At 43.0% G+C, this 18245-nt stretch overlaps 1 protein-coding gene across 2 annotated transcripts in view; it reads left to right on the forward strand.

Moving 5' to 3' along the window:
• The window catches only part of LOC143038645 (organic cation transporter 1-like), a 35129-nt gene that overhangs the window by 7671 nt on the left and 9213 nt on the right, over positions 1-18245 (forward strand). Inside the window, exons 2-8 of one of the 2 annotated variants that reach the window (XM_076208138.1) lie at positions 2290-2434; positions 3750-3859; positions 4029-4123; positions 11202-11367; positions 11927-12081; positions 13611-13779; positions 17398-17470. In XM_076208138.1, coding sequence (XP_076064253.1) covers positions 2330-2434; positions 3750-3859; positions 4029-4123; positions 11202-11367; positions 11927-12081; positions 13611-13779; positions 17398-17470 — 873 coding nt within the window. In that variant the 5' untranslated portion in view covers positions 2290-2329. The remainder of the gene's footprint in view (positions 1-2289; positions 2435-3749; positions 3860-4028; positions 4124-11201; positions 11368-11926; positions 12082-13610; positions 13780-17397; positions 17471-18245) is intronic. The other variant, XM_076208139.1, reaches the window with a different exon arrangement.

An 18245-nucleotide genomic window follows, 5' to 3' on the forward strand; every position in this document is an offset into this window, starting at 1 on the left:
AAAAGGAAGAAGCATCACTCCCTGGCACATAGGTTTTACCACCCTCCAACTATTGACGTATATCAGTGTTGTTGTCAGTATATATCACAAGAAAAATCATGTCATCTCGGGGTGTCACTTAGGGCAGATGTCCCAGGCAATATGGAAGTCCGGTGTCAGCCTCTCCTCTGCGTCTGCCGTGTCCTGTCTCGTTGGTCTAAGTCATCCTTGCCTTCCCAGGTACCTAAGCTGAAAAGGAAGAAGTATTAGTCCTCAGCTATAAGTTTTAATCCCTGTAACATTGTCAGCATATGTCAATATGTACAATGAATTCAGGTATACAAAACCAATTCATATTATCTGGGGGAGAGGGGGGCTTCAAGGAGATGTCCCAAGTGATATGAGGTGAGCTTCCGCATCAGTCTTCGTACTAGTCCTTCCGCCGAAGTAGTGGGTCCTGCACGGAGAAACCCGGCTTAGCGTGTTGCCTACCGCTGCGCCACAGTGTTAGCAGTCTTTCATTTGTCCTTTTGCCTCACATGAGCAACGGTAACCTATCCGTATGCAATGAAGGACAACGTCTTGTGCCCTGGATAGCCGTACTCCAAAGGACAGTCTCTCATACGCCGTTTTAGATACTTGGGTGCGAATATGGCAGGAAAGGGAGGAGTGGGGGTGGAGGTGGAATGTAGATTGAGAGAAGCGAGTAAATGCCTTGGTGGATTAAATAGTGTAATGAGAAATAGACATCTGGGAATGGATGCTAACAGGAGGCTATATGAAGGAGTAACTGTGCCGACAGCACTGTACGGGGCAGAAACAGGGAACATAAGAGAGGAGTTTGAATGTGTTTGAGATGAAATGTCTGAGAAGTATGATAGGGATTACTAGGATAGATAGAGTGAGAAATGAGGAGGTGAGGAGGAGAACAGGGGTGGAAAGAGAGCTGGGAGATAGGGTTGATGAAAGAGTATTAGGATGGTTTGGATACATGGAAAGAATGAGTGAAGAGACATTAGTAAAAGAGGTGTGGAAGGCAGAAGTGGAGGAAGTGAATATGAGGGGGCGTTCTAGGATGACATGGATGGATGGAGTAAAAGGGGCATTACAAAAGAGAGGAATGTCTGTTGAAGAAGGACGGGAGAGGACAGAAGATAAGGGTGAATGGAGATGGGTTGTGTATAGATGAGGCTGTGATGCATGAGGGGGAGTGGGTGGGGGATGAGGAAGTATGTATGAGAAATAATTTGACGCAGCCCGAAGGGATTTCTCCTTGTCTTATCCTTTTTTGCATGAGGGGACGGAGAGGGGGGGTCGCCGAATTAATGAAGCGGCCTTGCTGTGGATGTGCTGTGTCTTGCGACACTGCCTCTGACCCAGGGCAGTGGACAGGATGCAGGGATGATCCGTCATCCAGGAGGTGCCAAGATGAGAGGGAAGGAGGAGGGTGGAGGGGAGTGGAATATGTAAGGAATGAAATGGGTGGGAGTGGTTTCTATGTCTTTTTCTTTTTGGCTACTCCCCGTGCAAGGGAAAAAAACTTTGGTATATGTATGTATGTATGTACGAAGCCCATAAAGATATTTGTCATTAAACACCCATCGGAGGGTCCATAGCGATACCGACGATTTGGTAATATTTTTTCCTTGTGGGGGAATGAAAGGGGCTTCTTTGGTATAGCACTCAAGTAGTTTGCAGAGCATTTTTTCAGGAATGTTAAAGTTAGGGGTGGCTTCGTTGCGGTATATTCTACCGATGACATAGATACCTGTGCGGTCTACAGGTTCACTGGTGAAGAGGAACTCAACGTCAAGGGATGCGACAACTCCTCTTGCTTTGTTGGTCTTATGGATACCAAGAAAACCAGAATATGATTGGAGTCTATAGCAATCGGGAATTTAAGGGCCAGTAGAATACACATTTTCTTGGGAATGTTGTACGTTGGAGTCTGGATTTGTGATATTATAGGTCTTTGTTTCCAGGTTTATAATTCTTGACGTTGCCATAACAATAACCTATACTATAATCACCATATATTTATATATATATATATATATATATATATATATATATATATATATGTATATATATATATGTATATATATATATGTATATATATGTATATATATACATATATGTATATATATATATATATATACATATATATATGTATATATGTATATGTATGTATGTATGTATGCATGTATGTATGTATGTATGTACGTATATACCAAACAATGAATAAATGGTGGCACATTAACACTGTAAAAAGCAAATGAACTTCAGGTTGAACTAAATGGTTCTTCGCAGGATCGTTGCTAATACCCCGATGACTTTGGTCTGAGACATCATGGAGTTCGAAGACATAATAAATAAAGTTGGCAATTACGGAGTGTATCAGAAACGGAAAACTTGGGGCCTCATCTTCCCCATCTCCTTCTACCTCTCCCTTCAGGTAAGAAATTTTTCGATTTCTTCACATTTCGAAGAAAGTCTTAGAAGGGGTTTACATGGTCTGTTCGTCGAACGCGGTTCGACAGACACGTGTTTAAAGTGATGTGTGAACGTGTGAACGGGGTATTTGGTTGTCGAGCACGCTGGTTAAACCCCAAATACCCCGTTCACACATCACTTTAAACACGTGAATGTCGAGAACAAGTGCCGAAGAACAGTTAGATTTATCTTTATATTTTGTGGTCAAAGGCTTATCTTTGATCGTTAACACTTCAAATGTCGAGCCTCGAGAGCTCAATGGAATGAACAATTACCGATAGTTACAAACATGAAAAAGTCAATGAGATACGTTTGTATGTCTTCGTCCTAAACTAATTATCTCCATTTTTTTTCTTATGCGAATACCAACACCTCCGCATGTGCTGTTTGCAATTGAAGAGTCTGGTTCCTATTTATATATTGTTCAATACAAAATCAACTCTAGGTAGAGACGGCCAGGACGGCCAGGTGAGAATAGCAGAAATCTAAACTAAATTAGGCTTGCCGTCAACTGCCAACTGCATACTCATCAAAACTTCAATTTTTTTTCTCGCAAATTAGTGTTCAATCTAAGTATTTATATGTTGTCTGTCAAACCTTGTCAGAAATATTGAAGAGGGAGAGCGATTTAACTGTATTTATTGACAGTTGATCTTACTCTCTCTAGAGGAGGTTGGGGGCCAATGGGAGTAATCTATGCATTTTCTCTACTCGAAATCTTATATCAGTTCTAACAAAACAAATCTTGATGAAGTAAGGAATACCAAAATGTGGAAAGATACATGAAACTTGATTCAATATCCAAGAACTCGAATATTTCTATCAAGATCGAAAACACAAGAATGTGAATATATTAAACATCATGATCGATCACGTTTGTGGACGAAGAAAGGAACTGGTCGCAAAAACCAAAATGGCTGGGGGATAAATGTGGAAGTCATCTACAAATGAATTACAATACTCTTCTGTTTCAAGAACTGTTTAGCTTTTATAAATATGACTTTATGTTAATGGGGAGTTTATTCTTTACAGACATCACTCAGACAGCAGTCGAAATAGGGCAAATTAGGGGGTGACTTATAAAGCATGGAGTCACAAAAGACGGGAATTATGCATATCCTATTGTTTGTGAGCCACGGAAGGATGGTAAATGGAGTAGAAATTAGATAGAAAAGAAGGTTCAGCAATGACATGAAAAAATAAAACTACAAATAACATGTATCATAACACATACTGCCATCCAGTTATCATGTAGTGATGCTCCTTCAATTTTTCAGCTAAGCATTGTGATCTTCGAAGTGGCAGTTCCCACGTACTGGTGTCATGTTCCGGGCAGGGAAAAGACCAATTTGACCTCCGACCAATGGAAAAGAGCCACGCTTCCTCGGTAAGATGATATCCATGTTCCCGCAGTGCACTGTAAACATCTTATCTTAGGTAGAGGCTCTTCCACTTGAACTGTTTCGTTATCAGTGAGAAACATCTCTTGTTGACACTGCGGATTAGGATAAGCTTCAGCCCTAGAGGACAGGTGGTCACTATACCTCCCTTTGCAGGTCTCAGGACGATCCAGACACGTTTGAAAAATGCTGGCAGTACAACGTGTCTTTTGTCGGAGATAAGATCGTCGTTGACAACAACGACTTGCTGCGTGAGTCGAATCAGACATTTTAATCTTTCGTACACCCATGTACTCGTATCCGTGGAGGACCACACGTTAGAAGGGTCAAAGGGGTTTAACTAAGATTAATGTACAAAGTTCGTATCTTATACAATTCGTCAACAACTGTTAGGTTTTGACGTGGCTGACGTACAATACTCATTCCTTTAGAGGGATTTCCATGGTTACATAGCTAGCAACATCCAAGACTGGGCTCTCACACGCAGTACTGCAGCATTTATGCCCAGGAAGGGAGGCCTTTTCCGACAAACACTTTTCGGAAACGATAAAGAGCCGTCACGAGTCTCACAATATGAACAAAATGTATGACACATGGATACACCCATTTGCACTGTCCGAACACAAAGCCATATTCAGTAGAATCACACTAACATGCATTCGCGCTTACAAACACATTTCTACAAAACACATACCTTTCCGATACCGGTTTCTTCTACCTATGTAGAGGAGTAACTTCCATATTTTCCAAGACTTATCACAGTAACTGTCACAGGTCCCTTCGGTTTTAACCTCTTCAGTATGAGTCAAATATTCGCGCGCACATCAGGTTGCCTGATGTACGATGATGCATCATAATACGCGCAATACAAAATATGAAGTTACTACTGTTATACTCGTTCTATTTCATCCTGAATGAATATAACGTTACAGAAAGTGCGATCACGCTGTTCACAGAATACGAAGGTTACTCAGATACAACCACAAAATAAGTATAATCACGAAGCCAGCGTCTCCATCCTCGTATATCCCACTCGCTCCTCATGACGCAGGCGTCTTTGTACTCAAGAAAATCGTGACTCTTCACTTCTCTGCGTGGATAGTTCTTGGACGCCCTTACGCATGCAGTGGCTGTAGTCTAGGTCAGCATGGATACCATCGCACCCTCTCTCAATCTCTATTTTAGTGAATAATCACTTCTTACTAGTTTCACTTCAAAACAGATTTATACGTACGTATAATTATCTACATACTACTGCACACACACACACACACACACACACACACACACACACACACACACATATATATATATATATATATATATATATGTATGTGTATATATATATATATATATGTATATATATATATATATATATGTATATATATATATATGTCAATCCACAAACACATTTAGTTTCGCAGCTAAGATGAGGTGAGGTGAGAGAGAAACAAAGGTTGGTGGATGGGGGTGGAGTGGACGGGAGTGGGTACGTGTCTTGAATGGCTGCCTCCTTTATAGAGGGGGAGAGATACTTGGTGTATAGATACACACACACACACACACACACACACACACACACACACACACACACACACACACACGGTGACGCGGTGGTAGAGTTCCCGGCTGCCACTACGGCAGTCCGGGTTGGAATCCCGCCCAGGGTTGAAATAATTTCAGTATCGCTGGGCTGCGAGTCGTTACTCCAACTCTCGTGGGCGGGGAGTTAGGTGTGTGTGTGTGTGTGTGCGTGTAAGGTCACAGCATTACCCATAGATCGGTTATATATGAGCTCTGAGCTCTCTTCCGGGAGGGAAATAGCTGTCGATCATGAGTCCAACACGTGATCCAAGACCATGGTGAATCACACACACACACACACACACACACACACACACACACACACACACACACACACACACACACACACACACACACACACACACACACATATATATATATATATATATATATATATATATATATATACATATATATATATATATATATATATATATATTAATATATATATATATATATATATGCGTAAGTAACCACTAGGAAAAGTAAACTAACGAAGCAGAGCACTTTCGTATAATTACATCTTCAGTGCAGATACAAAGAAGGAATTATAAGATGAAGAAACAAGGTACAGAATATATGACATAGTGAAGAGGGCATTCGGAGAGGCAGTGGAAAAAGTACACGTGACGGACGTTTGGGCCGTCCTGGTAGCCAACAAGTATGGGACGTTTGGGCCGTCCTGGTAACCAACAAGTATGGGACAACTGCTCATAATTTATATTACAATTTAAACAATTTTGAAATTTCATGAGAAATAAAACTATCTAATTTGTACAAACCTTGATGAAGATTAACATTTATCCCTTACTAGATTTGATCAAACTGCATTCAATTAAATTTCTTTCTGTTATGTTGTTGTTGTATGTGATGACTTTAGCGTTATCCCAGTCAACTGGGTGGTTAAAATGGTTCATGTGGTTGAATATACCGCTAGATTGGTTTCCCTCTCTAACGTATTTCTTGTGTTGATTGATTCGTGTTGTGAGTGTTTTAGCAGTCTGACCAACATAAAACTGATTACATGATTTGCAAGGTATTTTGTAATCAGTTTTATGTTGGTCAGACTGCTAAAGCACTCACAACACGAATTAATCAACATAAGAAATACGTTAGAGAGGGAAACCAATCTAGCGGTATATTCAACCACATGAACCATACCGCTCTAACGTATTTCTTGTGTTGATTGATTCGTGTTGTGAGTGTTTTAGCAGTCTGACCAACATAAAACTGATTACATGATTTGCAAGGTATTTTGTAATCAGTTTTATGTTGGTCAGACTGCTAAAACACTCACAACACGAATCAATCAACACAAGAAATACGTTAGAGAGGGAAACCAATCTAGCGGTATATTCAACCACATGAATCATTTTAACCACCCAGTTGACTGGGATAACGCTAAAGTCATCACATACAACAACAACATAACAGAAAGAAATTTAATTGAATGCAGTTTGATCAAATCTAGTAAGGGGATAAATGTTAATCTTCATCAAGGTTTGTACAAATTAGATAGTTTTATTTCTCATGAAATTTCAAAATTGTTTAAATTGTAATATAAATTATGAGCAGTTGTCCCATACTTGTTGGTTACCAGGACGGCCCAAACGTCCCATACTTGTTGGCTACCAGGACGGCCCAAACGTCCGCAACGTGTACTTTTTCCACTACCTCTCCGAATGCCCTCTTCACTATGTCATATATTCTGTACCTTGTTTCTTCATCTTATAATTCCTTCTTTGTATCTGCACTGAAGATGTAATTATACGAAAGCGCTCTGCTTCGTTAGTTTACTTTACCTAGTGGTTACTTACGCATTTGTGAACACACGCTCCTAGTGTTTTTATTGCATATATATATATATATATATATATATATATATATATATACATACATATATATCTATATATATATATATATATATATATATATATATATATATATGTATATATATACATACATATATATATATATATATATATATATATATATGTTTATATATATATGTATATATATATATATATACCATACCGTCCATCACGGTGGCCTCTACAGGCACGGCAGGCCTCTACATCATCGACAAGACCTCCAAACGTCCTTTCCTTTTTGTCGGCACCGGCGCCTGTAGATCCACATTTCCTACATCATCAGCAGAACGGTGGTCCCCCAAGAACATCGGAGTGAATTTCGCTGTCTCAAGCGCCACCACCATCCCCACGTACAGGTGCAAAAGACTGCACCTTACCTTTGGGAGTCGCCACTCTTCTTAAAGCTTCATCCTGGCTTACATCGGGACTCCCCTACCCGGTATCGATTTTCTCGCCAACAACCGCCTGATCTGCTCGACATTATTCACCTAGACGCCCCTGTAAACCTCACCACAACCACCCGTGGTCGCCGCTATCGACGCTAGACACCCCTACGCCCAATAGCTCACTGAATTCTCCGACATCTTTAAGCCTGAGCTGCGGCAGACTTCAGCTAAATATGAAGTCTATCATTACATCAGGACGTCCGGGCACCCATTATTTTCAAATACCAACGCCTACCACCTGAGAGACTCACCGCCTCCAAGAAAACTTTCAAGGAGATGGAGAAGGTGGGCCTTATCCAAAAGGCCCACAGCCCTTGGTCCTTGCCTTTCCACTTCGTCAAAAATAATGACGGTTCCTAGCGCCCATGTGGAGTCTATTGGCGGTTGAACATGATGACGGAACCTGACTTCTACTCACATCCGAACATCGCCGACGTCAATATATACCTCAACAGTGCCAAGATATTTTCGACACTAGGTCTCCTGAAGGGCTGCCACTAAGTTCCGGTGCATCCAAATGACATCCCGAAGACCGCCATCACAACCTCTTCGGAAAGTACACATCCAACTACTTCTGCTTTGGTTTGCGAAACTCAGGTGTAACTTTCCAGCGCCTAATAGATGGCATCCTCGGCGACCTTGACTTTTGCTTCTACTAGATCGACGACATCCTGGTGTTCTTCGAGTCGCCTGACCAGCATCTCCAACACCTGTGGATCACCCCTCAGCGTTTCCAGAACAATGGCTTCGTCGTCCGTTTTGATAAATGTACCTTCGGAAAAATTTCGTCCAATTTCTGAGGCACCTCATCTCTCCTGATGGCGTTCTTGCCCTTCAAGATAAAGTCCCCGCAGTCGACAAGTTTCCTAGACCCGTCACCATCAAAGCCCTGCAGGAGTTTATCGGAATGGTAAACTTGTACCACCGCTTTCTCCCCAACATCGCTCAAACGTTGCATCCACTATGCAAAGCCCTTCACAGAAAACGGAAGGACCTCCAGTAGAATCCCGTCATCCCCCGGCTACAGCTGTCAACGGACGCCAGCAATATTGCCATTGGGATTATGCTCGAACAAATTATCCAAAGTATCCACCCAACCCCCAACACACACACCTCAGTTTCTTCAGCAAGAAACCCTCCAAAGCTTAGCTCCTCGCCATCCACCATGTTGTCCGCCACTTCCTTGAAGGCACCTTTATCATCAACACCAACTCTTTGTCCACCTGTTAGCGCCGCCACCTCTCCGCCATCAATTGCACCGTGAGTCACGTCCCAGGAACAAAGAACCCTGTCGTCGACGCCCTCTCCCGAATATCCATCGACGCAGATATCCATCACGTCCTTCAAGTGGCAGGACGTTCCCCTCGACGACAAGACCACCATTTTCTGCAACATTAGCACTGGCCCCCCACGATTCCTCATCCCAGCTGTCTTCCGATGCCAGGTGTTTAAATAGATACACGACCTAACACATCCTTCAGGACGCGTCACTACAAAGCTCCTGAAGAAAATGTCCATTTGGCACAGTATTTTCTAGAATGCAAAGGAGTGGGCCAGGTCTTGCATTACATGCCAGCAAAGTAAAATTCCTCGCCACACTGAGTAAGGTGTCGGATCATTCCATCAGCCCAACGACGCTTCGCACATATCCATGTCGACATTGTCGACAAGCTCCCTCCGTCAGAAGACCATCCTCACCGTCATCGAATGATTAACCTGTTAGTTGGATGCCATCTCCATGAGGGACACAAATACTTCGTCCTGCAACACAACCCTCTTCATTGGGTGGGTTGCCAGATTGGGACTACTGGAGCATATCACCTCCGACCAATAACATCCTTCATGTCGCGGGTGTGGCATTCCTTCGTTGAATTCCTGAGTACCACAACCCACCATGCTACCTCCCACAACCCTGCAATCAACAATATGGTCGAACAACCCACCGCTCACTCAAGGCATCTCTCATGGCGCGTTGCAACAACGACTCCTGGCTGCCCTAACCACCATAGATACTCTTTGGCCTCCAGAGAGCAATCAAGGATGACTTCAACGTGTCTCTAGGGGAAATGGCCCTCAGCCAACCCTTTGCTGTGCCCACAAAGTTCTTCCCTCATCAGGATTATCCCGAGGGCCTGCAACAGCTGCAACGAACCGTCGGTAAATTTGCAGTATATATGCCGGCACATCACTGGGAGGTCAAGGGATACCTTCCAAGGGACCTTCACACTTCCACGCTTGTCTTCCTCAGAACCGACGCACACAAACCACCGCTCACGCGACCCTACATTGGTCCCCACCTCGTCCTCGAACGGAAAATTAAGACTTTCCGCCTTTCTATCTGTGGCAAACCAGACTGGGTCTCCATCGATCGCCTGAAATTGGCCTACCTCGATGCCAGCGACACTCCGCCCATCCAATGCTCGCGATTGGAACGTCCTTTTAATCCAAAGCAACTTTGAGAGAGGAGTATTGCACAGATTCCCTGGGACCACGTGGACGGCGCGACCTGAAGTTGCCTTCAGCCTGGCTGATCTGACCCAACCCAGTACAATTATGCACAGACGAGTGGCTCGCCTACCTACGGTATTCTCGTCGAACGCCACGTGGATGACCTGACCTTGCCTCTGTCCTGGCCTGCCCGACCTAATTCAGTACAATTATGCGCCGCGGGTGGCTCGCCTACTTGCAGTGTAAAAACGGCCAGGGCCGCATGTAAAGTAGTTTTTACCCACGAAAGGACTTACCTCTCATGTTTCCGTACTCTACACCTGATACAGGCAAAAACTCTCATGTTCCATAAAATTTCTTTTCCTTGGGTATCTCTGAATACACCCCTTCCATGAAATGTGCATTCCTTCACCTCCCCATATATGAAAAGTGGGAAGGTGACATTCTTAGGGAATCCCCGTGAAAATCAACAAGCATTCCTGCCAATACACAGAGGAATCCTGTCTCAGACCTGCACATCTTTTCATTCGTGCCTTAAACGCGCACCACACAGAAAGCCGATGGCGTAGGAATTTGCGGAATACATCCAACATAGCGAACACACTCTCTAAATACAATACATCTAATGCATGTGTACCCAAGAACACATTATATACAAGAAGGTATTGATATGTCCAGATGAATTAGATATAATGCATTCGTAAAATGAACTACTAAACCCACTGCCCCCCCCCCCAAAAAAAAAAGTATTATTTACTAATAATCCGTATATTTCGACCACGATCTGTTGTCCTCTTCTGTGGTCTCGCTGTAGAGGACCACAGGCCGTGGTCGTAAAATACGGATAATTCAACAGTGGTTATTTTCCCCGAATGTGAGATTTACAATTCATTTATATATGCATATATACATTGTGTGTAAATATAAAAAAAATCCTCCTTTTTCTCTTCCTCCTCCTCCGGCCCGGTGTCTGCCTGAAGCTTGTCAGTCCGGCTGGGAGCACGATGAGACGTCGTTCATCCATACAGTAGCCACTTACCACGGTTGGCTCTGTGACCAGGAGGACTATGCCAAGCATATCTACTCCGTGAGCACGGCCGGTAACACACTAGGAACACTGATTCTCCCTTTCATCGCCGACATATAGTACGTACAATGCGAAAATATCTAAACACGTACTTGAAGCCCAACACAAGTACGAGGACAATGATATATGTACCTAAACATCTGAATTCTTTCAAAACATTCTCAGGGATAATTCTAGAATAGCCATAAGGATTGAGTGATCTGGAATGCCAAGAGAATTAGAAAATACAATTACAGAACAAACTAGGTTTGGTTCTCGAGAATGCATGATGGGGAGCTCATGTACACAGATGTGTGTGTGTGTGTGTGTGTGTGTGTGTGTGTGTGTGTGTGTGTGTGTGTGTGTGTGTGTGTGTGTGTGTGTGTGTGTGTGTGTGTATGTATGTGGGTGTGGGTGTGGGTGTGTGCGCACGTGCGTGTGTGCGTGCGTATGTGCATGCATTTACTTAATAGTAGGCAAATACACACAAACACACTAACAAACACTCATTTGATTTGACCTTGTCAGTGTCATTGTCACTGTGTTTATCACTATTATTATTCTCATTATTATAAATACATTTGTTGTCACAATGTTCTCTTACTTATTCCTCTCCTACATCGGTGACACTCCTTACAGTATAGGCCGTCGGCTGATCTTCTTCGTGGCCATGGGCTTCTCGTGCTTCTTTAACCTTCTGTTATTGGTAGCGTCCTCCTATTGGTTCCACCTGGTCTGCAGATTCTTTGGGACATTTGGCGTCCAGACCGCATTTCAGATGCCCTACGTCATCGGTAAGCATAGACCTTCCAGATGCCCAACGTCTTTGGTAAGCACAAGAAGACTTGATTCTTCCGCGGCCATCCATGAGCCCTGCTGGATACTCATGTAGCGAGCGTCGGGCGGGTGATGATGGAGGGAGGCGAGTGAATGAGGGGAAATCCTTCCGATGGTCCTTGGGAGAGTGGGGTGGGGAGGCCACTCTGGCCCTAAACCCGTCGAAGGCGGGGATTCTTCACACACACACACACTCACACGCACACACACACACACACACACACACACACACACACACACACACACACACACACACACACACACACACACACACACACACAAACAAGGCTTGGGAAATTGGTCTGAGATCGCTGGGGGATGAATGTTAAGTTAAAAAAAAAAAGTCTCAGGGGCAGGAGCTTTGCGATAATAATGTATTAATCATGGGGAACAGTGGGAGGGCGAGTTTCACATCCTCGGCGCCCAAACCTTTGTTCCACAGAAGCTGAATTATCCATCTCCAAACCTCTCTCATGGCAGAGTCAGGTACAGGGCAATGGTATCGGGTGACCCTTTGCCTTGGTATCGAGATACTAGTTGTCAATGTCCACAGAATGGTGATGTATGTGATGCAACAGAGAAAGGGGAAAGAGGTCGAGGAGGGAGTACAGTTGGGCCATATCAGTGATGATGAGGTCAAGGGTTGTTTGTTCGTGGGTAGGAAAGTTCACTATTTGAGTGAGATCTAACTGATGTACAATTTCACCGGCGTCCAGGCGATTAAAACCCCCGCATACAGCCAGCTTTACTGCTGGAAATCTCACTCGTAGGTCCCCGGCAGTCTTAATGATGTGACTATTGAGGAGGTGGGTGGTTCGGGTACGTTGATGATGATAAACTACACACACGATGACAGATGCGAAAAAGATTCAGGTCTTTCAGTCACTGTATCACAAAATTTGGTGGGTAATCGCACCCTCGTTTTAATTTGTATAATTCATTGGGTCGGTATCGGTGTGTGTCTGTGTGTGTATTTACCTAGTTATATCTTACGGGAAGGAGAGATATGCTCGTGGTGGTGGTGGTGGTGTGTGTGTGTGTGTGTGTGTGTGTGTGTGTGTGTGTGTGTGTGAGAGAGAGAGAGAGAGAGAGAGAGAGAGAGAGAGAGAGAGAGTATGCGTGGATCTGCATGTATGTGTGTTTGTGTTTATATATATATATATATATATATATATATATATATATATATATATATACACACACACACACACACATATATATATATATATATATATATATATATATATATGTGTGTGTGTGTGTGTGTGTGTGTGTGTATGTATATATACATATATATACATATGTGCGTGTATGTCTGTGTATGCTTATATATGTGTGTTTGTGTATATTATGTGTGAGTGAATGTCTGTATTTGTATGTGCGCGTCTATGTGTATAAATATGTTTATGTTTGTATGCTAGCATAACTTTTTTTTCTTCTTTTTTAAACGCTCCGAACGCCTTTCCTCCTCCGCGTCCGTCTGCAGTCCTCGAGCTGATCGCCCCTGAGGAGCGTGGCTTCGCCTGCTTCCTGTCCTTCGTCACGTGGACGTTTGGAATGTGCACGACTTCCCTCCTGGTCGTCCTCCTCACCCATTGGATACACCTACACACGGTCGTCACCCTCGCGGGGTTATTCCTATTCGGCTACTGGAGGTGAGAGGAAAAAGAGAGAGGTATTGGAAACCGCGTCCGTTATCCATATGGGACGGCCGTTAGAGCCTCGTTGAAACGGGGCTAGTCTAGAAGACTCTAGTGCTAGCTGCAAGTTAACTTACCTAAGGGCAAATGAGTGTTGATACTAGGATAGTTTGGAGGCAAGTTGACTAGCTTTCCGTTCACATTTGGGCAAGTAGAAGGGTAGTTTACAAGTTTATGGCGCTAGCCGCTACTAAACCAGCCCTGTATCAACGAGGCTATGCAACATTTTCTTCTTCAATTTGTAGAGGGAGGCACCTATGGGGTACACATATGAACGGAACGTCCTGGTGGTGGAAAACAAGAAGAAAAGAATCAATAGTACGCCTCATAAGTTAGCCAAATGTTTAGCTAAACCTTTATCCAATACTTTAGGAACTATTAGTGATGCACATCTACGAAATTCGTCGGATCTAATTAACAGCTTAAAAGTTTTAGATTTCAATAACTCGAGTATCAATAAAAGGCGCTCTAAATGCTGTTGAACGAGTAGTAAATAATTTGAAAAATGAAGATCTACCCATACCCAAAAAAGATTACCTCGAATTAATTTCTCTTTGTGTAGGATTTGGCGCTTTCACTTTTAATAACATTGAATACAGACAACATTCTGGCCTCGCCATGGGTAGCCCCCTTTCTGCAGTGTTAGCAAATTTATACATGGAAATACTCGAAACAGAAGAATACATGACTATAATGGGTAGGAATAGTAAATGGTTTAGGTATGTTGATGACATACTCGTAATTGTACCTAAGGATACAGACATTAATAACAAACTCAGGAGATTAAACAGTGTAAATGAAAATATACAATTTACTGCAGAAAATGAAAATAACGGAAAATTACCTTTCTTAGACACAATTATCCATAGAATAGATAAAAATGTGAAATTTTCAGTATACCGGAAACCCACCAATAAAGAAGACTATATACACTTCTACTCAGGACATGATGACAGAACTAAAACAGGTATTATAATGAGTTTCTTCCTCAGAGCATTTCGTATATGCAGTAAAGAATTTCTAGATCCTGAATTACAACATATTACTGAGACTTTCATCAAACTCAAATATCCAAAAGGTCTCTTATGTAGGTTGAAAAAGAAAGCCAAAGAAATAATTAACAAAAGTAAAGATGAAAATAAAAATAAGAATGATAATAAATGTAATAATGAAACCAGATATATCACAGTACCAAACTCTAATGTTAATTCATACCTAGACACTTTTCTCCTAAAAGCGGGCATCAAAATAACCAGGACGTCAGGTAGCAAAGTAGGACATTTGGTAACACGTAGCGACAATAATCCCACTAACGAAAACAGCGTTTTTTATAAAATCCCGTGTAAAAGCTGTCCCTCTTCATATTTTGGTGAATCTGGTCGTGGACTTAATAAAAGGATAAATGAACATAAAAACGACGTAAAAGCCCATAGGACATCTAACTCCATAGTAATACATGTGGATAAACATGGTCACCTTCCAGACTGGAACAACACAACCGTATTAAATAAAGGATCATCCAAGAAACTAAGGAAGACAATTGAGGCAGCATATATCAACACTAATAACAACATTAACCATAGAGAAGGATTTATATGTTTAGCAAAAGCCACAAGCTTATTAATAATAAAAGAATACGCAGATAAAATAACAAGCTCTCCGAAGCGTCCCATAAGATGACCCGTCCGTGTATAAAATATCTGGTTACGTTTGAGTTGTTAGCTTTGTGATCAAGACCCTGCGGGTCGAAACGTTAAGGCATAAATTCTCCTCATTTCTCCTCGTCAACTTCTTTCACCTTCAATCTTATATATATATATATATATATATATATATATATATATATATACATTTACATTTACACTGAATGGTTCCCAGTGATCAATTAATATCTTTTTTCAACCACAAATCACTTTTAATTCCATGCCATCGCAGTCGAGACTGAAGAATCACTCGATGGAGGCATTCGTTGCAAATTGAAACGTGGACGAGCCGAGGATTCGAACCCAGCTAACCCGTAACAAAGTTATAGTGACTTGAACCAATGCGCTGTCAAGAGAGATATTATCTCTCTTGATAGCGCATTGGTTTAAGTCACTGCAACTTTGTCACGGGTTAGCTGGGTTCGAATCCTCGGCTCGTCCACGTTTCAATTTCCAACGAAGGCCTCCATCGAGCGATTCTTCAGTCTCGACAGCGATGGCATGGAATTAAAAGTGATTTGTGGTTGAAAAAAAAAAATATATATATATATATATCGATGTTGAAGTATGTAAGACAGGTGGTGAGATAAAAACAGGGAATTGTTGAGGATTTATTCTGACGTTTCGTTCCCACCAGGACTTTTTCAGATAATCAATACCCTATATACCATCCGAAGATCTCCACGTTCCACCTCAACCCTCATCCCACTCCGCTCTTCCTCGCGAAGTATTAAGCAGCTTGCCGTTCTTGTTCATTTAATAAACCCATCGCAGTGGTTGTTGTTTGGATGGGAAGTGATGTGTATTGCCTCAGTTATTTTTCTCCTTTTTTCAGTTTGTCCTTTCTGTAGCACCTCCATTTAGTTCCAGCCCGGTAGGAGGCCATGACTGTCTACACGGACCATTAGCGAGTTTGATGTTTGGTGGGTCCGTAGAAGTTGATACGGGGAAACAAGCAGAGGTATTAAAAAGGGGACAAATGAGCATAGGAACGACGCCAGGGCCCACCGAACATCAAACTCGTAAATGTTCCATGTAGACAGACATGGCTACCTACCGGACTGGGACAAAATAGAGGTGCTACAGGAAGGACAAAGTAAGAAAAGGAGAAAAACAACTGAAGCAGCATACATCGCTTTCCATCCAAACAACAACCACCGCGACGGGTATATTAAACGAACAAGAACGGCAAGCTGCTTAATACTTCGCGAGGCAGAGCGGACGGGAAGAAAGGGTGAGGTTGACAGTGGTGGAACGCAGAAGTCTTCGGCGGGGATGTAGGGTGTTGAGTATCTGGAAGGTTCCCGTTTCTCCCGAGCAGCCACCATCAATCGCCCCTTAGTTTATCGCCCATGGAAAAAGCATTTATTGGCAATAGCCCTCTTTTATACACTACGATCTTTTCATTTTCCTACAGACATTCTTCCCCTCCCACAAATAACCGATCCCGAGCGAGCGGGTCGTTTGTCCTTGGTAGAATAAATCCCCAACAGTTCCCTGTGTTTGTCTCACCACACTTCCACTCATATATCGTTGTATTGAATCTAAATATTGAATTTATTTCCTTCCTGCCTCTGTCTCTCTTCACCTCACTTCTATTCTTTTCCTCGACTTACACCACCTATTCCTTTTTTTGTACTTTTTTCAGTCACAACTTTGGTCCTTTCATTTCTTTCTTCCTCTCCTTTTCTTTCTCTCTCTCTCTCTCTGTGTCTCTCTCTCGCTGTCTCTCTGTGTTTCTTTCTTTGTCGCAGCCTGTCTGTCTGTCTGTCTCTCTCTCTCTCTCTCTCTCTCTCTCTCTCTCTCTCTCTCTCTCTCTCTCACACACACACACACACACACACACATCTCACCAGTGACGATGTTGCAGGTTTCTGCCGGAGTCTCCGCGGTGGCTGCTGACCAAGGGAAGACACAGCGAGTGCGCCGACATCGTGCGAGAGGTGAATGACACAGAACGACTCTCCTTAAACCTCCTGGGTCTTGACACCCAACCCCCAACCTCCCACTCCACCACCACCTCTGGGATCCTTGAGGTCTCCCCCCCCCCTACACCCTCAGATTAATCAAATCAGCCGGCGACAGACGCCATGAATATAATAAGTCGAACAAGGTGTCCAGTGGTAGTCTTGGGAGCACAAAACACCATTTCCGCTCCAGAGAATCTTTCCACGCCGAAGGCAAAAGAAGCTTATCCGGTGTTCTTCGAGTCCAAGGTTTTGACTTCGATACCGAAGAACACTTCGCGTAGCAACAGCAGCACTCTAAAAAGAAGGAGGAAGAGGAGGAGGTGGAGAAAGAGAAAGGTAGAAGGAGGGGAAGGGAAGTGGGAATGAGGAGCGGGAAGAGAAAGGGGAAGAGGAGAAATAAGAGGAGGAGGAGGAGGGAAGGGAAATTTGAAGGACGAGGAGGAAGAGGAGGGATGGAAGTAAAAGGAAGAAGGTGAGGAGAAAGGAACAGAAATACAAGGAGAAGGAGGAGAAGAAGGAGCAAGGGCAAGAGGAGAAGGAGGAAGAGGAGGAGGAAAAGTATAACAAGGAAAGCATGAGAAAGAAAAGTAGGAGGAGGAGAAGTGAAGAAAAGAAAATAGGAGGAAAAGGAGGAGGGAAAGTAGTGTGAGGAGTAGATGTAGGAGAAGGAGGATGAGGATGAGGTCCTGCATGATTCAATGGCGTGTGTGTGTGTGTGTGTGTGTGTGTGTGTGTGTGTGTGTGTGTG

The sequence above is a fragment of the Oratosquilla oratoria genome, chromosome 24, assembly GCF_046742065.1.
Source record: "Oratosquilla oratoria isolate Oo_2021 chromosome 24, ASM4674206v1, whole genome shotgun sequence".
In the NCBI taxonomy this organism is placed as follows: domain Eukaryota; kingdom Metazoa; phylum Arthropoda; class Malacostraca; order Stomatopoda; family Squillidae; genus Oratosquilla; species Oratosquilla oratoria.